We start from the raw sequence: 24,635 nt of genomic DNA on the forward strand, positions 1-24,635 counted from the left end.
TCTGTTCCCACCTCATCCCACAAAACTTACTGACAATCCAGCGCTCCATCACTTCCACAGACAGGTACTCACAGGCCATCTATGAGAAGAGAGGCGGAGATGGTCTAGCAGTTATTTAACTTGGTCTACGCTAAAGACTAAGGCAGTCGAGACAAGGGCAGTCAAGCTAGAGTTTGAGTATTAAAACCAACTTTTATTTTACCAGACTGGATAAGGGCACATTGATAAGCCAATATCTGGGAAAGCTGCCAGTAATGGAGGTGAGGCACTAGAAGTGGAGTGAGGAGAAAAGAATATAGTTGAGAAAAGAAAAAGGAACTTGGACTAGAAGTGAGGACAAACAAATGGTTTGACATAACTTCTCTTCAACAATTCAAGAGAGTAATACTCAAAATCTCATGATTTCCGTCTCCCTTGGATTCTTTTACCATGTAAAGTATACGTCACTTGTTTGGTGCTTCTCATACTCTTGTACCGTCAGTTGTATGTTTATGAATACACGGCATATCTTCCTACTAGATTATAAATTCTTTGAAGCAAGGACCTTGGGCCGATAGTAGTTGAATAAAAACATTTGTTAATTAACTGACATCTATGCTCAAGTTCCTGCTGGGCTGAATAGGTGCCTAATGACCCAGTTTCATCCATTCATTCATTCTATGAACATTTATTAAATTCCTTCTGTGGGCAGGCACACACTAATCCTGGTCCAAAGAAAATCTCCAACCCAACTATGATTTTTTTAGCCACAAGAGGTGATCAACTCAGAGGCATATCCTAGAAGAGGGCTAAAGCACTCTTAGGGCTGATACTTCCTGAAAAGAAGCACCCTCTAAAGAGATGGCCTTGGAAAGAGAATACTTCCACTGACAAGAGGAAAAGGGAACTCACTGTGTCTGAATTAGCAGGGTTAATCATGGCTGCAGGGGTGCTGATGAGACTTAGAAGCTGGGCACTACGCCACTGCTCAGCCCCCTGGTTCCTTCGGACAAACAGAAAGTGCAAAGAAAGCAGGGCTCCACTCACAGCCTGTGGAGAAAAAAAAATGAATCTCCAATGTCAATGATGGGGACAACATACTTCTGCCTGAGGAATTCTCCACTCTCTCAAGAAACTTGCCTTTGTGTGAGGCCCAAACTCCTCTGTCAGCTTCTTCAGAGGGTGGTCATACTCCAAGACCATCTGACCAAGACGGGCAAAACTGGGGTCACTGGAAGCATAGGAAAAAGGAGTTACAGCCCTCCCTTAAACATGATGTAAACTCTCATGTTTGCATATAGGATAACGATGTGTACATAGTCTGGTATTCTCCACCACCTCCAAAGATACTAAACTGTGAATTACATATACAGATAACCCACTCCAGGCCCAGGTATAACTAAGATAGAATCACATGATTTGGTGCTGGTCCATGAAAGTTTCTTCATTATAAGCACCTGAAATAAGGTTGGACACATGATAGGTGTTCTATAAATTCATATTGATTAGTCACAAATCAAGTAATATGGCTGGACCCAAATCTGTATACAACCCAAAAGAATATATATACATTCAAAGCGAATGATAAGTCATGTGCCTAGGTATTCATGCAGGCACATGGGAATACACATCATACATAGAACAATGTTCCACGGTCCCCTCTGATCCCTCTGGTCTTTATTTTTTTCAGCCCTTAAATACTTTTATTTGCACTAATGGAAAGGCAAAGAATTGCAGATAATCCAAAATCCATTTATATTTGGCTCCAAATGTATTTTCAAACATTACTTACCTCTAATGGCTTTAACTTTACTAATATTATTCCTACCAATATTAAAAAGAATTTTCTTTGCCTTTTGCAATAACCTCAAAAGCAGAGTGGCAGCCAGCCCAGGATTAAAAATTCATTAGAGACAGGGCAATTGTCTTACTTTGCCTGGGTTATCATATAGACTATAGATTCTCACATGAGAAAGCATGCCATCTGTTTCTCTTGGATCCACCTTTACCTCATAGCACCATGTATGAGATTCTTCATCTTGTATATCTCAACTCACCTATGTCCATGCAGCATCTCATGGGCACAGTTGTACACGCCAATGAGCACCCGTCGATCCTCAATCCGTGACAGAAGTAAAATAACTGAGGTATAGGTCACTATCAAGTCCAGGTAACTCCGAGTGAAGTCAAAGTTGAGATTCTACAAGGAAAATACATAGGAACCCAAGAACAGCAAGGCCTATTAACCACTATTTCCCCAACCATTCCAGACAGTGCTAAACAGACTCTGGAAAGATCTATTTAGAAGGAGAAACTGACAAGACTGCAAATTCAGAAGGAGAAAATTTTAACAAAATTCAGGAGCTAAAAGTGAGCTCAAGATATAAGGAGGCCAGGAAATAAGGTGGCATTTAGAGGTTGGAGGAGGTAGAATAAGAAGATTTTTATGTGAATTCTGGATTAAATAAATCACATTGCTGATCTGCTTAACATGTAAATACACTTTTTTTTTTTTTTTTTTTTTTTTTTTGCGGTACGTGGGCCTCTCACTGTTGTGGCCTCTCCCGCCACGGAGCACAGGCTCCGGACGCGCAGGCTCAGCGGCCATGGCTCATGGGCCCAGCCGCTCCGCAGCACGTGGGATCTTCCCAGACCGGTGCACAAACCCGTGTCCCCTGCATCGGCAGGCGGACTCTCAACCACTGTGCCACCAGGGAAGCCCGTAAATACACTTTAACTTCAACATTTTTACAAAAGAATTATAGTCCTGGAATTAATAGCCATTCATTCATTATATAGTATATATTATATTATATATATTATATTATAGTCCTGGGGGAATAGCCATTCCTCCAGTCCCATCTCACCCCACACTGTCCCGACAGAAACAATTTCCGTGGCTCTAGGATAGAAGAGAATTGCCAAGAATCTTACAATATCAAAATGGCACTGGCAGGCATCAATCGTGTTGAGAAGTTCATATACATGATCCTGGGGGTAGAATCGGAGATGAGAATGAATAAAGAATAAAGAGAAGATGACATGTACTACCAGAATTTGAGGGAAGGTTCTCTCCCTTGGAGGTCCTAGAGAGCCACTGAATAACATAAGAGCGGGTTGCTGAGTAGAGGGAGTTCCTCCTCCGTAAGCTGTCCGTGGGCCCCTATCAGTCTACCCTACTGGATGCCCATGTCTCCACAGGCACAAGTCACTACTACATTATGCACACTTTCCCTGATCTTATCATCCCAGTGCCCCCTTCCTCCACAAAAAAAGGTTACAAGATGCAGACCATCTGATAGGCTGTTTCTAAACTACCAAAAATCAGACTCATTTTTATTGATGAATCCCAAAATCAGTCTGTTCTTTGATTCTGTCTCTTATTCTCAGAAGTTAATCATTAACAAATGGGAAAACTACCCAACTTTCTACATGTTTCTGTTTACTGATCACCTACTATGTACTAAGTACTTACTAGGTAAGTTGCATATACTTCATCTAACCTCATTTCAGTGTGAGAGGGATTCTTTTTCTTTTCATACATAATTTTACCTAAATAAATATGCAGTTTTACTGTGGACACTTCCCTCCCCGCAACATCAGCACCCACCCTCCATCCTGCCCAACACTCAGGTAAACCAGTTTAACAACCTGGTATGTCCTTTCTTAATTTTCATCCTATTTATATAATCCTATTAGATAGGGAGAAAAAGAGAGAGAGGGGTCTTTTTGAAAATCATTTGTGTTAAAAATTTGAGATAATATTACACTGTTCTTATCATTTTACTTTTCTTATTCAACCTTACCTGCTAAAAGTCCTCAAGTCATCTGGTAGAGCACTAATGTACTTCTTATTAATGGCTGCATAATAGCCCATGGTACGGCCAGTTCATTCAGCCTTTTTTCCACTGATGAGTGTTTGCTTTGTTCCAATTCCTGGCCCTATCCACTGCACATTGATACTTTCATTTCTACAAAAGTGGAACTGCTAGATCAAAGGGTATATATATTTTTATTTTTAAAATATGTTGCCAAAAGATTTGAACAGGCTCTTTACAATTAAAAATATAAAAATGACGAACAAGCACATGAAAAGACGCCCAATAATATTAGTCATCAGGGAAATGCAAATTAAAATCACGAGAAGATATCACTACACACACCCATCAGAATGACTAAAATTCGGGAGTTCCCTGGTGGTCCAGAGGTTAGGACTTGGCACTTTCACTTCAGTGGCCCAGGTTCAATCCCTGTTCAGGGAACTAAGATCCCGAAAACTGTTTGGCACGGCCAAAAAACAAAAAAAAAAGAATGACTAAAAGCAAGTGTTGATGAGAATGTGGAGCAACTGGAACACTAATATATTGCTGATGGGAAGGGAAAATGGAACCACGACTTTGGAAAAAATGTTTGGCTGTTTCTTATAAAATTAAACATATACATACCATATGATTTAGCAATTCAACTTCTAGATTATTTACCCAGGTGAAATGAAAAATGATTTGTACTCAAATGTTTATGGCAACTTGTGCATAATGGCCAGAAACTGGACACAACCCAAAAGTCCATCAACAGGTAAGTGGATAAACAGATTGTATCCATACAATGAAATAGTGCTCAGCAAAAATAGGAAATGAATCATGAAACATAAACAAATCTTAAAAACATGCTGAGTGAAGGAAGCCAGACACAAAAGAAAACATGCTATATAGATTCTAATTATATATATGAACCCCTGAAAAAGAAAAACCTAATCTGGAAAGCAGACCAGTGGTTGCCTGGGGCCAGGAGTCAGGGAGGTAGGGATGGACTGAGAAAAAAAAGGTGCAGGGAAGCTTTGGGTTGATGGTAATTTTCTGTACTTTGTGGCGGTTGTTACACAGGTGTATACATTTGCAAACTTATTAAATGTATGGGGAAAAACGTTTCCAAGTTACCTTCCCCAAAAGGCTGTATCTAAAGTAACATATGGGGAAACTGAGGCTAAGAGCAGTTAAGAAACTCCCCAAAGATCACAAAACTAGTAAGGCAAAGTATCAGAATTAGAACCCAGAGGCCATGATCTTCTGTCTATACTACATGATCTCAAGACCTCTGTCTAGGTCTATGCTGCCTCCTTTGCTGGGAGGGCCTGTCTACAACTCCTTCCTGCAACCCAGTTCCCAAGGGATATAAGATATAACTGAAGTTTGCTTTCAGCCTCTCATACAACCAGTGTCACTACATTGTAAAGACAGAATCAGAAGGGAATGGATTTAACATCTGTTTGGCCTATTACTTTATTATATGCTAAACACTGTACTAGATGTTTTCAATGTGTTATCTCATTTAATTCTCACAAATACCCCATGTAGTAAATCTCATTTCCCCTTTTATAGATAAAGAAACTGGGAGTCAAAGAGTTTCTTGTCTAAAGCCATACAGTTTGTAAGTGATAAGGCTGAGATTTAAAACCAGGTCTGTCTGATTCAGAGCCTACCTACCTTACAATGCACAATACCTCCGTGTCTCTATTTCCCTTCCTGCCCTGAATGAGGCATACTAGATTCCTTGGGCTCAGAACTTTACCACTGCAGCAACCAGAGATATCCTAAAATCTCCTTTGGACAAATTTTCTAGTAACAGACTTTTTATATGCTTCCAGCATTCTTCTACTACCTCCACCAGTGCCTACCTTCTTCCTAATCACTACTCTCAATTCCAAATGAATTAACCTCTGACCTGACCCTCCCTCTTCACTGCATGATCTAATGAACAGCCTGGATTAGCTCCCTAGAGAAAATACAGGACACCCAAAGCAGGGTCCCATACTCTTGTACCACCTGAAAAAATATTATAATACCATCACAAACTTAAATGGCTCAGATGACTAAAATTTGTGTTATTTCTTGAATACATAAATAATAGGTGTTCATTGCAGAATAATTAGAAAATACAAACATAATTTCAATTTATTTTTAAAGCCACTCATAATCTCACTATGTAAAGAAGTTCCAGCCTTATTTATATGCATATTTATCTATGTAAATATACATTTTAGGGACATCTCCTGTCGTAAGCTACATTGTAATTTGCTTTTATACTAAAGAACATGTGAAGAGCATTTTTCCATGCCGATTAATATAAATACGTGTTATCCTTAACAGCTGTATAATATTCATTTATAGACATATACTCTGAACTTTTAACTAAGCCTCTATTTCTTGAATATATGATTATCAAGTTGTCACTATCATAAGTAATGCAACAGAGTACATTCTTGTACATATACCTTTGCACTTCTGATTGTTTCCTTAAGACAAATTTCTAGAATTAGAATTGTTACATTTAAAAGTATATATTTTTAAGACTTTTGAAACACCATATCGATCTGCCCTTCAAAAACATTGTACTAAATAATTTTTCACAGTTTATGTTTACAAAAATAGTACATGCTCATTGTTTAAAACTCAATTTATCATCCATGTATTATGCTACCAAACACTGTTAACAATTAGACAAATCCAAACTGAGGGAAATTCTGAAAAATAACTAGTCTGGACACTTCAAAAAGGTCAGTGTCATGAAAGACAAAATAAGGCTGAGAACTATTCTAGATTAAAGACTAAAGAGACATGACAACTAAGAGACATGACATCATAAATTCAATGTATGATCCTTGAGACAACTAGAGGAATATGAATATGGGCTATATATTAACTACAACATTGTAGCAATTTTACATTTCCTGAGTACGATAATTGTATTAAGGTTAGGTAAGAAAATATTCTTGCTCTTAGCAGATGTATGCTAAAGTGTTCAGGGAGGGAAATGTCACGATGCCTGCAACTAACTCAAATGGTTCAAGAAAAAAAAAAAGGTAAACAAACATGGCAAAATACTAAAAATCAGGAGATCCAGGGGGAGAGTAGAACAATGTTCATTGTACCATTCTTGAAATTTTTCAGTAGATTTGTAATAAACTATTGGTTAAGAATACTTAAAATTTTAACTCAAATAATACAAAAATGTATAGTGTAATAAGTTAAAGCCAATCATAATAATCCACCCCCAAAGGCAGGTATTTTTAACAGATTAATGTGAACTATTCCACATCTTTCCTATATATATATATATATATACTAACACTATGTGTATATAAGTTTATGTATCTTTTAAAACAAAAATAAAATTGTATCATACACTATTCTGCAACTCACTTTCATTTAACAATACAACTTAGATATCCCTCCATATATCAATACATCTTATTTTTTCAAGAAACGGGAATAAGGAACATAAAAGAACGTCCAAACATTGGGGACCTGGGCTAGAGAGAGCTCACCCGAAATTCCATAACGTCCACAAATGACTGGTAGTAGTTGGTGAGGAATCTAATTATCTCAGATTTTTCCCGATGTACTGGTCCTAAATGTTGCTGAGAGAAACAAAATAAAAAACACAAATTAAGAAGACAATTGATCAAAGTAACCCAAGAAGAACAGGGGTTGTACCTAAAACATTCTTAAAGAGGGTTAAAATACACTGACAGAGGAAGCTGGAAAGTCTTCGAACTCGGAAGGTTTTTAAACAGAGAATATTCTCTATCTAGGCAGGATGGTTGCATGCGATCCTGACTGGATATAGATTGTGAAGTGAGAGGAAATTTCAAGGTCTCTTTCAGCTGAAGAGGTTTATTATTCATATCAAAGTCAAAAGAAGCTGAATGAGAAGATGCTATAGGTAAGATGGTAAGAAATCTAGGGCTAACATTTAATAAGGGAGAAGTAAGGGATATGACACTAGATGCATAACTCTAAGACAATAACCAAGAAAACACTGAGGGGGAAATAGGAACAACAATAAAATATATGCAACTGCTTCATCGATAGAGCCGTCTTTCTTGGAAAGAACAAAGTGTTCTTGTGAATCTTACAATGGAGAAAGGGGCAATGTTTTGCTCCAGTTTACCCTAGGAGAATTCCATCTTATCTCAGAATTCTTAAGACTACAACAACCTGAAGCCCTGTGGTTGAGCTTAGGAAAACTAAAAGAAGGCTAGTCCATCCCCTGCCAAGTTCAAAGAGAGGCAGTCAAAAGAGAGTTTGAACCATCCAAGCACAGAGTTATTTCAGAGAAAGGAGAGAAGAGGGACAGCATTCTCACCGTGCTGTTTCGGACATCTATGTTGGGAAATTTCTTGTTGATGTACTTGAGAGATGATTCCATGGACTTTTCCAGTAAGAAAGGGGGCTTGGATTTGGGGTCTGAACAAGTCTGCACAAATAAATAACACTATATTTCAACCCTTTCTCCCGCTCCTTGGAAACATACCTCTTCCTGCATCATGCATTCTCACACAATCTCTCTTAGGGAAAGGGAATCTGGGAATTAATTATAAAAGCATAAGAGTAGGTCAGGAACAAGTTCCAGGACATTAAGCCAACTATCAGAAGAGCTAAATAACCTCAGCATTTCGTCTTGCTGGGTAAAGCTTAACATCTGCTCGCCCGGCACAAAGAGGAAGCTCTCTCCTCACCCCTCAGCTGAAGCCGGAAGGAGAAAAGCAGCTGCTCAGAACTTAGACTCTGTGGGAGAATCAGTGTCACAATTATGTCCATTATATAAGCATCTTATCCCAAAGGGCATTTATAGGGGGCATGGAGACAGAGAAACTATGTCCCCAGTGATTTGTTTTATTATGAAATGCACCAAAGTCCCCTCCCCCCAAGTCCCCTATTTTCTCTTCCAGAAATTCCCCACTCCCACCCGTCTTTATCTCTCAACTTCACTAGGCCCAGCCCCTAGCCCACCTCTTGCCACCAGCTTCTCCCAATTCCGAAGTTCCTATCCTAAACACACATATATGTATAACCACAGCAACAACTGTCTCAGAGCCTAAGTCCCTCAGAAGGTACCTACTCTTTTTTTAATCCAAATAGCGTATCTATTTTTTCCTTTTAGGGAAAGTACTTGCACGAAAAAGTTTTTGCCAGAGACCCAACTTTGGCTGTCTTCAGAGTGTGGGGGACCAGCACTAAACAATAAGACCCAGAATTCTAGACCCAGACTTTTATCCAGGAGACCTGGAACACAGTTATTTCCCATCCCATCTCTAACGCCAGCAGGAAGCAGACACCCTCGTTGGGGGTGAGAATCATACCAAGAAAGGCGGAAGCCCTGAAAAAAAGCCTCCGCTTCTGCCTCCCAGCACTGGCTGTCCTACATAATCCGAGTGACTGAAGGCCAGTTAAACTAGTGAGAAAGAGGAGCAAGCCTAACGGCTGGACCTGCCTCAGGGTTCCCTGCCTTACGACTGCTGGAATAGTTAGTACTAGTCCACTTGCCTATGCTTACCTTCTTGATGTTATACATTCGGATGAGAACCCCCTGACCTCGGTCATTCAGGATAGTGAGCTTCTCTGCTAATTTATGCTGGTAGGCAGAAGTCAAAGACATGATGGCCACGGAGAGAGAGGAGCATCCAGACAGCAATGCCTGATCTCCCCAAACACTTTCAGCTTGGGTGGTGACACCCTCTGGGCGGAGGCACCCAGCCTGGTTGGTGCGCTGGTCTTCCCGTTGCCTCTACAATTGGCTCATGGCTGAAAGCAGTCATTACACCTCACAGGCCTCCAAATCTTCTGTGCTTCCTCTTGCACACTCAGCAGGGGAGACTTCCTCTTTCTAGCTGTGCAGCATTTTTGGTAAGACTGTAAAATGTGTGGAAGTGGGGGAGAGGGGCAGGCTTTCAAGGCTCTTCACAGTCTGCCACCAACCTTTCTGGCCTTACCCTTCCACTAGTGCCCTATATAAAGCTCCACACCAGACAAAAAGTATCAACCACCCCAGGCCCATCCACCTTTATACTTTCCCTCTTTTATATCCCCATCAAGAATGCCTATGTTATTCTCTCCTGAACCTTAAGCCTATTCACATTTTAGGGCCTAGATTAAATTCCAACTCCTCCAAACTACCCCATTCATTGTCAAACATTATATAACACTGTATTCCTTGTTATATTTTTAAGTACATGTCTTATCTTCCCAACTACATCATAAGCTCCTTAATGACAGGAATTGTATCTAACACTTCTTTATATCCCTCTAGCACAATGATTCTCAAAGTGTGGTCACATTAACATCACCTGGAAACTTATCAGACATGCAAATTCTCAGGTCCCACTCCAAACCTACTGAATCCAAAACTCCGGGGTAGTATCCAGCACTCTGTTTTAACAAGCCCTCCAGGTTAAATTCAATGCTCTCCCAGGTTTGAGAACCACCACTTAAGTACAATGATTCTTAAAGGTGCTTAAGAAACTGAGATCAATCCCTGTCTCCTGAGATTCAGGATTGGCAGGTCTGCAGTGGGGTCTAGAAGTGTGCATTAACAAGTACTCTAGGAGGTTTTGGTGCAAATGTTCTGTTGGACACATATTGAGAAACAATGATCTAGAACACCACCTCTTAGACACAATAGCCACTCAATAAATATGCTGATTTATTTGTTGAATTATTAAGACTAAACTGGGAAACAGGCCCCATAAAGAAGAACCAAATTAACTGAGATTAACAAGGGTAAATTAATGACAGACTTTAAATCTTAGAAGATTAGATAAATTTTAGCACTATAATTTTTTTTTTTTTTTTTTTTTTTTTGTGGTATGCGGGCCTCTCACTGTTGTGGCCTCTCCCATTGCGGAGCACAGGCTCCGGACGCGCAGGCTCAGCGGCCATGGCTCACGGGCACAGCCGCTCCGCGGCATGTGGGATCCCCCCGGACCGGGACACGAACCCGTGTCCCCTGCATCGGCAGGCGAACTCCCAACCACTGCGCCACCAGGGAAGCCCTTAGCACTATAATATTTTGTCATTCCAAGTTAGGCCTTAACTCCCTAACTCAAGAAAATCAGCTCCCTTTCAAGTTTCTTTCAAGGCAAAAAGCAGAAAGTCCTCAGAAAATTCTAAATCAAACAGAATTGTCTTCATATCTACCTCCTTTCTAACACCTTTTCAAATAAACAACAAGATGGAATAAAATTTCAAATATCTCTAAGGTAGACTTTGCATTTTCGGAAAACAGGATCTGCCTTCCAGCTTATTTACTGCAATTGAGTCCCTAGAAGGCTATGGGCCTAGCATAAGGTGATAGTGGCCCCAAATATTTGAATTACCTGCTGTTACCAACGAAACTCAGGTTCTACTAAAGAGATCCATGAGGTTTCTATTGGTCTTTCACCTTGATGGAGGAGAATAAAGGGCAGGCAGTAAGACACCAATATCTACGGAGCTGACCAGCAGTATAGCAGCAGCCTCCTTATGGGTTAGTATAGTTCCTGTTGGATCTTTCTCACTTGCATTTCTTATCCTCATCCAAAAACTTTTGTTAAAGACACTCCATGCCAAGCCAATCTTACGCTCTGCTATCCCCTATTATGTACTCACCAGCTTAGTGGGGACCATGTTCTCAGTGTCCTATGTTCATTTTTCATTTCTGCCTTTCTCATTTATGGATGCTTTCCCTCTTGCTGACCCAAATCCCAGTCAGTCTTCTGGATCCAGCACAAACAATCCCAAGTCCAGCCCTTGCTGAACTCCTATAGCACTTGGTCTATAGCACATATTTCACACCTAAATTAGTTTTCACCTTTAATTGCCCAGTTCATATTATACTGCCACCTCAGCGGAACTGTAAGATTGCTAGAGCCCAGAAACACTTATTTGCCTGTACTTGGCATATGGGAAAAGCCTACATTCTGGAATCAGACAGAATTTTGGGTTCAACAGTTGAGTACAGTGGACTGAGCCTTATGACTTAGAGGCTAGGATCCCAGGTTCTAGAGCCAGATAGCTTGAGTTCACATCCCAACTCTATCACTTAGCAGCTTTGATCCAGTGTCTCTGTCCATAAAATTGAGATGATATTAATAGTTCCTACCTCTTGGGAGTACTGTGTGTGTTAAGTAAGTTACTGCATGTAAAGTGATGACCTGGTTATTTACTATGTACCAGGTACTTTAAGTGCTTGACATGTATTACATCAAAGAATAGTAATAATGATACTCAAACACTTGCTAGCTTTTTTTTTTTTTCAGAGAAAACAACTGACAGTATTTATTGCCACTGATAAAATACAAACTGTCAAGCAGAAATGACAATTCTGGAAAACCTGTATCCACTACTATGAGCCTGACAGATTCCCGATACTTAAAGTCGTTCCTGGGGCTTCCCTGGTGGCAGTGGTTAAGAATCCACCTGCCAGTGCAGGGGACATGGGTTTGCGCCCCGGTCCGGGAGGATCCCACGTGCCGCGGAGCGGCTATGCCTGTGAGCCACAACTACTGAGCCTGTGCATCTGGAGCCTGTGCTCCACAACGGAAGAGGCCGTGACAGTGAGAGCCCGCGCACCGCGATGAAGAGTGGCCCCCGCTCGCCGCAACTGGAGAAAGCCCACGCACGGAAGCGAAGACCCAACACAGCCAAAAATAAATAAATAAATAAATTTATTTAAAAAAAAAAAAAGTCGTTCCTGATGAAATCAACACTTACTAGCTTTGTAACTTTAAGCTATCTACCACCACTGAGCTGGTCTCCTAATCTATACAATGGCAGTAATCCCTCATACAACTGTGCAAGTAATTATATGACATGGTGTATGTAAATATTTGGCTCAAGACCTGGTACACTGGATTAGGAGCGCCAAATATAAATTTTTGATTTTTTTTAGCATGTAGTGAGCTTATGTTGCTTTCTGTGGAATTCTATTTGGCACACCATCAAGAAAAAGGCCAAGTTTAAAGATGAGACTAATCTGCCAACAGGTAATCTCTAGGGAAACTTCACTGGAAACATTATGTGGCAGGTCCTGCTGGAAACGGGAGGAACCCTTCTAAGGGGAGTTCAATTACCCCAGAGCAGGGTCTAGTAACCCTGTCTACAAATCAGAATACCCTGTGGAACTCTTTTAAAGCCACAGTTAGCCAGACCCCATTCATGAAGATTCTAATACAACAGTTCTGGAGTGGGGCCAAAGGCTCTGTCACTTTGAAACTACTCAGTGATTCTCATGCACAACCAGGCTTGAGAACCACTTCTCAGGACCTAACTATGACATCAAAAACTTCCAGACCTCTGAGAAACCACAGAACATATGATGGGAGAAGAGGCATTGATTAGAAAGTTGCTTCACACCACTTGAACAGAAAGTTGCTTCACATCACTTGACTGAAAGGTACTGTGCTTTCCCTCCCGTCACACTTCAGCTGTTTGCCTTGTTTTGCCTTACAGAAGGATTGTTCTCCTGTTCAAGTGACCCTGCCTTTTGGATTCTTGAGAGTCACTGCTTCAAGAATAAGTTCGGTCTAAAAAGCCTTCAGACTAGGTTTAAGTGTCAAGCTAGCATCAAGGTTGGAATACTGTTGCCAAGTCTAACAAATGGCATTAAACCAAACGGCCTCCATTAGAGTGTTGGCCTCTCTACATGGGATATTCAGCTAGCAATAATTAGGTGAACGGTCCCAGGGCACCAATTCTTGAGGCCTATGCCTGAAGCACTCTTTGTTTATTAAGACCAGCCTTTCAGTCCAATCAAACTTCAAATTTTTCTAGGCTGCTGGCTAAAAATGAGGGTTTGAGGTTATCTAAAGACTACACTTAGGTATTAAAGCTCTTTTTCCATTATCTTTAAGAATCTTCATTGTAAAACAACTATACCCCAATAATAATTTAAAAAAAAAAAGAAGAAGAATCTAAAGATAGCTATGCAATGTTGGATTATACTGCGCCTTTATATTCAGGGAGCCAATTCACTTCAGAGTAAGTATTCACGGCTCTAACATAACCATCAATATGCATTGTAAGCTTTAAAAAAACACCTTGGCTTGTGTTCCTGAAAGGTACCTGAGTTTAAATCCCTAGATTTAATCACCTAAATGCCCTCAGGAAAATCTGACATTTAACAGTCTAGCTCTGTGCCCTTTGTCTATGCCCTAGGCATGATGTAAAGTAGAATTGAAATGGGCTATTCTAGGCACTTCTCTATCCCTACTGCTTATGGCAGTCTGCCTTGATCTTTTTCCCCCTTATCAGACTGTGCTGTCTCTGCTTTGCAGAAATCTCAACTGTAGCTGTTGCCTGGAAACTTGGGAGTCCTTGAAGTGAATGTCTGCGATGCTAAAGACAGCTAGCCATAAGGGAGTGTAGGCCTCCTATCGGTAGTAAAATGAGGCAGATTTGAGACTGTGTATTCTTAGTTCACTTCTAGGAGTCTTCATGTGTTAATACCTACAACTTTAGAGATTTCGGATGAGCATTCTCAGATGATTATAAAGTAGCCTGAACTTGAATATGGTAATGTTCATTCTTCCAAATCCCTCTCCCCAAAAGCGTCTATGCTGACCTATCTGACAAGTAGCATCCTTGTCTGGAAAAGAGCTTAATTTAGACAGGTTTGGCAGAGAGATGGAAGGGGGCAGTGCTGAACAGTGAAAGAACCGGCTGCCCCAGCCCTTGCTTTCTCCAGCACTCAAGCTTATGGTGTTAAACTTCACCTTACCCCAGTACTGTGAATTTTCCAAGGAATCCTACCTGTTTATTTAACACACTAATGAAGGGCAAAAAAAACCTATCTAAAACAAGCTATATAATATGTACAAATACTAATTTTTGGCCTTCCGAGGCAGATAAACAGTGAATTTATCCTATTATCCTACTATCTAACTGGCTAGACTATTGTTTAGTTATCCAAAACTTTCATAGGTAAAACTTGAGACACCCATATCTTTCACACTACTCTTTCTCTGAGAACAGAAAATAGACCTATGTCCACATTACTTGATCCTAAATGTCAGTATTTTCTTTGCCAACCCATGGCTCCTGCTATTTAGGGCTCATGGAGCTAGAAGTCTTGGAAATATGTCCTTATGACCCAAACCACAGGATGTTAGTCAGCAGGTTACAGTACCACCTGGCATCATGTAGAAAGGTGAGTTTTCCTGATAACTCTTAAGTCACTGGAAGGAGAAAACTAAGCTCAAAATATAAAAGGTTAAAGACCCTTTAAAAAAAAAGAACAGGGGGCTTCCCTGGTGGCACAGTGGTTAAGAATCCGCCTGCTAATGCAGTGGACACGGGTTTGAGCCCTGGTCCGGGAAGATTCCACATGCCACAGAGCAACTAAGCCCGTGTGCCACAACTACTGAGCCTGTGCTCTAGAGCCCGCAAGCCACAACTACTGAGCCCACATGCCACAACTAATGAAGCCCATACACCTAGAGCCCGTGCTCCGCAACAAGAGAAGCCACTACAATGAGAAGCCCGCACACCGCAATGAAAAGTAGCCCCCACTCGCAGCAACCAGAGAAAGCCTGCGCGCAGCAATGAAGACCCAGCGCAGCCAAAAATAAATAAATAAATAAATAAAAGAACAGGACTTCCCTGGTGGCGCAGTGGTTAAGAATCCACCTGCCAATGCAGGGGACACAGGTTTGAGCCCTGGTCCGGGAAGATCCCACATGCCGCGGAGAAACTAGGCCCATGTGCTGTAACTACTGATCCTGCACTCTAGAGCCCGCAAGTCACAACTACCGAGCCTGCGTGTCACAACTACTGAAGCCCGTGTGCCTAGAGCCCGTGCTCCACAGCAAGAGAAGCCACCTCAATGAGAAGCCTGTGCACCACAATGAAGAGTAGCCCCCGCTCGCCGCAACTAGAGAAAGTCCGGGCACAGCAACGAAGACCCAAGGCAGCCAAAAATCAATAAAGAAAGAAAGAAATTAAAAAAAAAAAACTTCTGAGTATACATAGCACCTGCAAGTTCTTAATGTTGGAACATTGTATGTCTTCAGCATTTCCAGAAAGGAATGGAGGGTAGAATACAGGCAAAACCTAATAGCCATTTAACAAGAACTTCTTCCTTTTAGAAAAATCCAAAGAAAACTAAAAAAGATGGCTAACTGCAAATATAATGCTTATCATGCGGTCCCAATCAAAAGGCTCAAAGAACATGGGGCTAACTGTGTCAATAGAACTGCTATAGATGACAGCAAGTTTTTCATTTGGGGGACAGATAAGTGGAGTCGAGTTCTATTGCCCCCCCACCCTCCATATCTCATAGCTATGGACACCTTAGCCAAATGAGGAATGAAAAACAAAAAGAAGTTTCCACTCTGCTTCTATAACTTCTGGTCTGCTTTATTTCAGAGCCATTTAATCTTCCAAAGGTTACTTCTCCAAGTTTGGAACCAAGTGAAAAATTTTCTGATGCCGCCAATCAGATTCCTGACCCTGATGTCTGGAATGTAGGTAAGCAAGGGTGAGACAGTGAACACAGTCCTAAGTGAAGGCCTGGACCCTAAGTCCTCTATAGCTAATAAGTACAGAAGCTCTGCAGTAATTAGTCTTAATACTACTCCCACAAAATCCTTCACCAAAGCAATCAAAAGAGTAAATCTCAGAATTTCATCTCTCTCTGGAGAGGCAACCCAGTAAAAAGGAGTCTAATTAAATCTAAATTCACTTATAACAGTTAAAAGATTCTTATCTTACCAATACCCAGTCACTTTCCATAGAAGTAATTTTTTACTTGTAATCTGAAAGATTAGGATCTATCCTATCTCAAGTGATATCCTTTCTCTAAGATGCAGCATGTTATATTGGAGAATTCACTAGCTTTTCAGTCAGATCTAGGTTCAACTACCTGCTCTGGCCTCAAGTTACTTCTCAAACACATCTTCCTCATCCATAAAAGGAATAATATCTACCTCATAAGGTAGATTAATATTAAATAAAGATGTATGTATGTGTTAGAGCAATGCAAGCTCCTTTAACAGATAAAGTCCAAACTGTGTTAAATGTCATGATTTAACACAACAGAAGTTCCCTTGTATACAATCCAGTGCAAGTATTTGGTAGGAGTGGTGATTCAAGAACAGAGGCTCTTTGACTTTTGACTGTCACCTCCCACACCTGGCTTCCCAAGCTGCCACAAAAAGAGAAGGGAGAAAGTACAGCTACCTCATAACCACCTCAGCCCAGAAGAGAGTATTTCTACTCACATCCCATCGGCAAAAACTAGTAACAAGACCATACCTATGTCAGGGAGGCAGAAATGTAGGCCCAGGCAGAGCAGTCACTTCCCAGCAACAGCTATGGAAGGGAGACTCAAATCTCCTGCCAGCTAGCCTTCTCTGAAATAATGTAAAAATGCTTAGTACTTGTGTTACTTCATCCCGATTTCTTTCTTTCTAGATAACACACATCATCCTCCTTCATTTGTCCTTAAGACATTTGCTCCAAAAATGCTGGTTTGTGAAAGGTAAGATAAATCATCCTATAGAAGTTATTGGAATAGAGAGTGGAATACCTTTAATACCTTAGGAGAATGGCCACTAGATCATAGGCATGGCAGATGCCTAAGCTTCAATTACAAATTTTAAAAGAGCTGTATTCATGGGCTCTGAGTATTTCCATTCCTTTCCTAAGGCTCCACTTAGGACTTTAATCCATCAAGGACTTGATTACACAAGGTTCTCAATTCTGTGTAAGATTTTCAAGGAAAAAAACCCCAATTCCTAAAGCTACAAAGGGGAAAGAGCTAGTATACTATACATGGGCAGGATCCCCAACCACACAAACTTCAAGGGCACAGCCAAGAGCTAGAGGAGCCCTCAGTGGAGCTACCCACTGGATACACAGTGGGGAGGGAAGGTGCAAAGGAACTATATAAAACAGATGCTAGCACAAAACCAGTAATTCCTACCCGGACATGTAGTAGCATCAACTATTTTTGTTAAAGTAACTTTAATCTCCTAGAACTGGTTATCTAGACTAATTCTCTAGTTCTGATTTCCAGCTAACTTTCCTCCTTTGGTCATCTTCTACAGCGATTCAAGAGACATAAAAAAAGAGACTATGGATGATAAACATCGTAACAACCATAAGTCCTAGAGAAAAGGTAGAATAACTTTTTTAACATCACAGTTTTAATATATATTAACATAGTTTTTTATATTAACATAGTTTTAACTAATATCACTAACATTGTATTTTAAATCTTCAAAGATTCTTAGACAAGCTTTTCTTCTTTAAAAATAAACACTTTCAAAAAATAAATAAATACATAAATAAAAATGAACGTTTTCTATTCAAAGTCCTCCTCCTCTCACAATAGAATGCAGGGAAAGTCCTGATGGCTTTAAATCAGACTGGAGAAAGAGCTGTCTAGAACTCTATTTGAAATGCTATTAACACACATCAAGCTTAGGTCTTCCATAAAAATGCTTGCTATCAAAATGGCACTGCCTCAATGTTCTCTTTCTATCCTTAGGTAAGAAGAACTGATGGGGAAGTTGTAGGTTAAAGAGCCAGCAGATGGAAGATTTATTAAGTCTTTTTTTAAAACTTTGGAGAAATCTTTACTGTCAAGTTTTAGGTAACAACTCTTGTCACTGTTGGCATCTTAACATGTTTTTATTTATTTAAATGAAGAGTATTTTTCCTATGACAAGCTTCCTTTGGTTTTTTATTCTTCCTTGCTGTCATATCCTCATATTTCAACTAAAGGGCTGGAGGGCTGATTTGCCTATTTCTCTTTGTAGGGGAAATACAGTCACCATGTGGTCTATAATGCTATTCCTTAGTTAGGTTCTTTATCCCCCAACCTTTTTCTCCTACCTCCAAGTCATTTACTGTATGACCATCATATCAACCTTCTTCAATCAATTCTCCATACGAATCTTCCATGCTTAAAGGATATAGTTTTTATGACAAGCTGAGTTTGAAACATGGCTCCAAATCTACCTTCCTAACTCTGCAGAAGTCAGTTTACATCCATGTTAAATATGTTTTATTCTTTTTCACTTGGTTCGTTTTAAAATGTCACCCCTTGCCCTTCAACTATTCAAATCCCTGTTCTAGCTTTTTTTAAGTCCAATTCTTAATCGTCACCTCATTTAAACCTTCCCTGTCTCCGACCTCAACCAAACCACAAACCTTCATGAAGGAAGGCAGAATCACATACTGCTTTATATTTGCTACCTTATTAGCCTAGTGCTGTGCATCTAGGAGATATTCAAATACTTGGTGCTTAAACTGAACCAAGACCCAATTTAAAACAGGCCAAAATTAGTTCCTCTTAACCTGTAATTTTTATTGCAGCTAGCTAATCCTTTTAAAATAATGAGTTTGGGGTTTTGCTAGTTTACTGACTAGTCCAGGTATATTTAGACTTAAAGAGTCCTATCCCTACCTAAGTATTTTCTAGATCCTTTTCAAATGATCTTTTTTTTTTCTTCCGCTAAAATAGAAGGGAGAACAGAGAACACTAGACACTTTTAGCATCTAGCACATTCCAGTATATTTGGTACAAAGTGGAGGGGGTAGGGGGCTACTGACTTTCTCACTTAGCTTTACAGAATATAAACAAGATTTACTTTTATCTCTTGACTAAGACCTTACACATATTTTGAATTTTTAAAATTATACTTTGGTATATTAACACCATACTATATAAAAACAAAAGGTTGTTTCCCAGGAAAAATGGCCCTAAAAGATAAAACTGTCTTCCTTTATCATATTTTAGCTATATGGAATCTTCCCCTAAAAGAGCATGCAGTTTTAACTGGGGGACCATATAATTTTTCCTCCAAACCAGGATACTCTTGAGCTTGAAAGGGGGAACAATAATTATCCTGGGATAACAGCCAGACAAACCGAGTCAACTACCCTAATAAGTCATCACTTATTAGGCAGTTGTATCATTCAAAACATGGGTGCCAGATTTACTCAAATCTTGCTTTAAGAGGTTTTGAGTCCCTTGGATAAAAGCACAATAGAATCACTTTTCTTGGTTTCTAACATAACATTTGGTCAAAGCTTCAAAAAGACCAAATTAACTTATGGAAAAATACTTTGTAAAAAAAGCAAAGTTTAAAAATAATTGCCTCGAAGCTTGCCTAGACTCCCCAAAGTCCTAACTATTTCCCCAGGCTCCCATAACAGGTGGCTTATGTCTCCTTTTAACCTCCTTTCATTCTGATTTATTACTATTAAACTATAGCACGCTTTAGGAGAGGCATGATCTTACTATGTACTAGTCGTATGCCCATACAAAATCAAAGCTACTGAATGTGGAGAATCTATACTTTACACCCAAGGTGTAGTAAAAAGAGATTCAGTACTCTGGGCTAAATATTTATACTGAAAAAAAATCAACCTTTCAAAACCCTTGGTAACCAGGTTCACTCATCTTCACAGAAAAGTTCTATCAAGGTGATTTAAATTATGTTTGTGTAACAGTAATAAGACTTTCTGGCTATAAAGTTTCGTCCCTAAAATCGGGTTTTAGGGTTTCTACTCTTACATTCACAGTATGAACTATGGGGGAAAAATTGCTAAGGCCCATTACTCACGTCCTAGATACGTACCAAAACGTATCTCATTGGTTCCGCATCTTTTATCCTTTTGTTGGTCCATACTTTATGGGCATTTTTGTTCAGGCTTTCCAAGCAGCTGTGGTATAAAAAAGAGAAAGAAAACAACCTCAAATAGTTTAGTCTCTTCCTCCCACGTATTCTCTTACAAGACAGATGATGTCTTACAGTTGCTGCAGCCGCTGACAAAATATACCTGTGCTCTCAAGTCAAATAATCAAGTATTGACTAAGTTTGGGACACTATGTTAAGAACTATAGTAGGGGCTTCTCTGGTGGCACAGTGGTTAAGAATCCACCTGCCAACGCAGGGGACACGGGTTTGAGCCCTGGTCCAGGAAGATCCCACATGCTGCAGAGCAACTAAGCCTGTGTGCCACAACTACTGAGCCTGCGAGTCACAACTACTGAGCCCACGTGCCACAACTACTGAAGCCTGCGCACCTAGAGGCTGTGCTCCGCAACAAGAGAAGCCACCACTATGAGAAGCCCCTGCTCGCCACAACTAGAGAAAGCCTGCGTGCAACAACTAAGACCCAATGCAACCAAAAATAAATAAAAATAAAGAAATTTATTTTTAAAAAAAAGAACTAGAGTGGGCTTCGTCCATTATGAGGGAACAATGTTGACAACTATAGTTAATATAAGGCAACAGTTCTCAAACTTCAGTGGGTATCAAAATCACTTGAAGGGCGTATTAAAACAAAGATTGTAGGGCATCTCACCCCTGAGTTTCTGCTTCAGTAGTAAGGCCCAAGAATCTGCATTTTTCTCATGTTACCAAGTGACGCTGATGCTGCTGGTCTGGAGATCACACTCTGAGAACAACTGGTATGACACGCAGTTTAAGTGCTGGGAGGAAAGGAGGTTATAAGAAAACATAAGAACTTAATCCTAGGCAGAGGTTAGGAGAAGGCTTCAAAAAGAAAATGACCTTTGGGTTTAAACATTTGACATTCCTTAAAATAACATCAGAAGAATAGTATTATTGGAATTTTAGAACTGTTCCATACAAGACTAGCCCTTTACACAATTTTTAGAAGGTAAAATTTCCTTAGCGTAATTCTGCCATCCTACCATCTTTTCAACAAACTTTTAAGAAGTTTCCATTTTCTTACCTATCTATTCATTAAGCCTTGCCAAAGCAATACTAACAATGGTTTGCAAACTTGGGACTTACAATTTACGTCTTAGATGCCAGCACCAGTAAGGGCATGAGGGGCTATTTATTGCTGAGTCCCAGGGAAAGAAATTACCTAGAAGTCAAGGAAAAACACAGAGAACAGATTGCTCGAGTACACTGGCAACTATTACAGGCAATGTGGATTACACAGCTATATAATATTTACATATTAGGACACAGAATGAATTTAAAGACAAAAATTAAGAAGTTACTACTGTTTTGTTTTTGTTTTTTCCGGTTTTTTTTTGCGGTACGCGGGCCTCTCACTGTTGTGGCCTCTCCCGTTGCGGAGCACAGGCTCCAGACGCGCAGGCTCAGCGGCCACGGCTCACGGGCCCAGCCGCTCCGCGGCATGCGGGATCCTCCCGGACCAGGGCACGAACCCGTGTCCCCTGCATCGGCAGGCGTACTCTCAACCACTGCACCACCAGGGAGGCCCCACTACTGGTTTTTCATTTATCCTGTATCATCCTGTGTTTGTGGAGGGGGTTGCTGGCTATTCTTGGCAAACTCCCATTAATGACCCTTTTTTAAACATAAATTTATTTTCAGTGGCTCCCTGGTGGAAACACCTCTCCCTGCTACTTTGCCTGAAAAATTGTAACCAGCCCCAACTTCTCACCCTCCTCTACAGCAATACTTCCCAATCTAACCTCACCAATAAGAACATCTATTATGTTCCCCCATAGATCTCTTTTTGAAATATTTTGCAATTCATTTATTGAATAATTTTCCTATTTTAAATTATACACTTAACAACCAATCAGAAATCATAATTAGATGAGGGAACCAGGACTTAGTTGATAAAATTTAAGCCAAAAACAAAGAAATTTAATGTTTTAGTCTTCTGATGGGCAAAAGTTTAAGTTTTATCAGGCTTTCTGAAACACTGAAAATCTCTAAAGAATCTGAAAGACTACTGGGATTCCTTCAGTCCTAAAAACTGAGAAAACTCATCTTCTAACAAAGTTGGGGGTTTTTTTTCCAGTCATTAGCATACAGATGTCTCTTTACTCATTAGTTCAGTCTTTATTTTTAACTAATAACTCTAAAAATATAATTTATAATTTAGGGATAAATGCAAGCATATCCAGAGATAGAACCAGCAAAGATCAGATTCAGTTTAGGGAATTAATCCCAACTAGCTCTTAGAATGACCCTGTGTAAATGCCTTGGTCTCTCTCTTTTTTTTTTCCTTTTCAAATACATTCAACCTGGCTGGAAAATCAGTCTGAAAGAAAGCTCAGCAGGGATATCAGATAAAGCAGGAACTTTCTGGGTTGGAAAGGAATGAACAAAGCATTTAAGAATAGAAAGAATAGATGTGTGATGCATTTTTATTTTAATATCTCCACCATTGAAAGACAGGTTTGGTTCTTTTGTTTGTTTGTTTGAAAGTCAGTGGGCTCATTCACTGGTGCTAAATGGAACAACTTTATCAGTTGAGGATCCTGTCACCCTGACAAAGCATTACTGAATGCACTGAAGCCTGACTTTGGATTCTGGTTTGGTACCCACTCCCCGTCCTCTCAAGCTCTTAGCTCTTTCTTCCCCAGAAGTTTCAACCTTCAGGTATCTGAATGAAAAGTTCGGATGGGTCACAGAAAGTGTCAACAATTTCACCAGATTACCTCAATTTAAAGCCCGAAAAATCGGGCTTCCCTGGTGGCACAGTGGTTAAGAATCCGCCTGCCAGTGCAGGGGACACGGGTTCGAGCCCTGGTCCAGGAAGATCCCACATGCCGTGGAGCAACTAAGCCCGCGAGCCACAACTACTGAGCCTGTGCCCTAGAGCCCATGAGCCATAACTACCAAAGCCCATGCACCTAGAGCCTGTGCTCCGCAACAAGAGAAGCCACTGCAATCAGAAGCCCTCGCACTGCAACAAAGAGCAGCCCACCACTCGCCGCAATTAGAGAAAGCCCGCGTGCAGCAATGAAGACCCAACACAGCCAAAAAAAATGAATAATAAATAAAGCCTGAAAAATCACATTTCATTTCAAGTCACAGTGGCCCCACTAATTCTGCATGAATAATGTTGTGATAAATCCAGAGGTTTAAGGTTTAGGATTTCGTAAAGATTACGTTAAGATACTCTGAACAATCTGAAACTGATTCGCCAAAACAGCAGCTTTTCCTAAAATGCTTTGTGCTAAGCTTGTAAGGAAGCTTTCATTCTTAGCAATCATCTTTCAAGAAGCACTTTAACAGCTTGCTCCTCCTTCACAGGAATCATCTAGGCCACCCAGGTGAAGAATAGCTTTTGTAAGTTCAAAACAGTGCCTAGGTCAGTGGTTCTCAACCCTGACTGCACATTAGATCATGTGGGTAGATTTTTAAAAATAACTATGCCCAACCCTTTAATTGGTCTGGGAGGGGAACGTGGCACAATATGTTTTAAAAGCTCCCCAGATGATTCTAATGTGCAGGCAAGATTAAGAACCAGTAGCCGGGCTTCCCTGGTGGTGCAGTGGTTAACAATCCACCTGCCAGTGCAGGGGACATGGGTTCGAGCCCTGGTCTGGGAAGATCCTACATGCCGCACAGTAACGAAGCCTGTGCGCCACAACTACTGAGCCTGTACTCTAGAGCCCACGTGCCACAACTACTGAAACCCGCGTGCCTAGAGCCCGTGCTCCACAACAAGAGAAGCCACCGCAATGACGAAGGCCATGCACTGCAACGAAGAGTATCCCCCACTTGATGCAACTAAATCCCACGTGCAGCAATTAAGACCCAATGCAGCCAAAAATAAATAAATAAATTTGTTAAAACAAACAAACAAACAGTAGCCTGCAACAAGCAGGCTTGGGCTCTGCTTGCATCAACACATTTCTTTTTAGGGTCTTAATATGAACCAAAGGCTGTGAAGCACACTCTATTCAGCCCAAGGGATGATAATTAAACAAAAAACAGGACTTCCCTGGCGGTCCAGTGGTCAAGACTCCGTGTTTCCAGTGCAGGGTGCTTGGGTTCCATCCCCGGACACGAAACTAAGATCCTGCAAGCCGCGTGGTGCGGACAAAAAAAAACCAAAAAAAACCCGGTAACAATGTTTACATAT

At 40.5% G+C, this 24,635-nt stretch overlaps 1 protein-coding gene across 13 annotated transcripts in view; it reads right to left on the minus strand.

Moving 5' to 3' along the window:
- Positions 1-24,635, minus strand: part of NCKAP1L (NCK associated protein 1 like) — a 122,441-nt gene that overhangs the window by 33,111 nt on the left and 64,695 nt on the right. For 4 of the 13 annotated variants that reach the window (XM_060306448.1, XM_060306447.1, XM_060306445.1 and 1 more), the window contains 10 exons: positions 21,569-24,572; positions 21,114-21,240; positions 20,384-20,468; positions 8,125-8,235; positions 7,304-7,396; positions 2,914-2,970; positions 2,037-2,179; positions 1,120-1,210; positions 892-1,029; positions 31-79 (listed from right to left, as the gene is read on the minus strand). In XM_060306448.1, the coding sequence (XP_060162431.1) occupies positions 31-79; positions 892-1,029; positions 1,120-1,210; positions 2,037-2,179; positions 2,914-2,970; positions 7,304-7,396; positions 8,125-8,235; positions 20,384-20,398 (697 nt within the window). In that variant the 5' untranslated portion in view covers positions 20,399-20,468; positions 21,114-21,240; positions 21,569-24,572. Of the gene's footprint in view, positions 1-30; positions 80-891; positions 1,030-1,119; positions 1,211-2,036; positions 2,180-2,913; positions 2,971-7,303; positions 7,397-8,124; positions 8,236-8,425; positions 8,469-9,315; positions 9,493-20,383; positions 20,469-21,113; positions 21,241-21,568; positions 24,573-24,635 lie in introns of those variants that run through there. The other 9 variants (XM_060306450.2, XM_060306444.2, XM_030866748.3 and 6 more) reach the window with 7 other exon arrangements.

Source organism: Globicephala melas, chromosome 10, assembly GCF_963455315.2.
Source record: "Globicephala melas chromosome 10, mGloMel1.2, whole genome shotgun sequence".
In the NCBI taxonomy this organism is placed as follows: Eukaryota; Metazoa; Chordata; class Mammalia; order Artiodactyla; family Delphinidae; genus Globicephala; species Globicephala melas.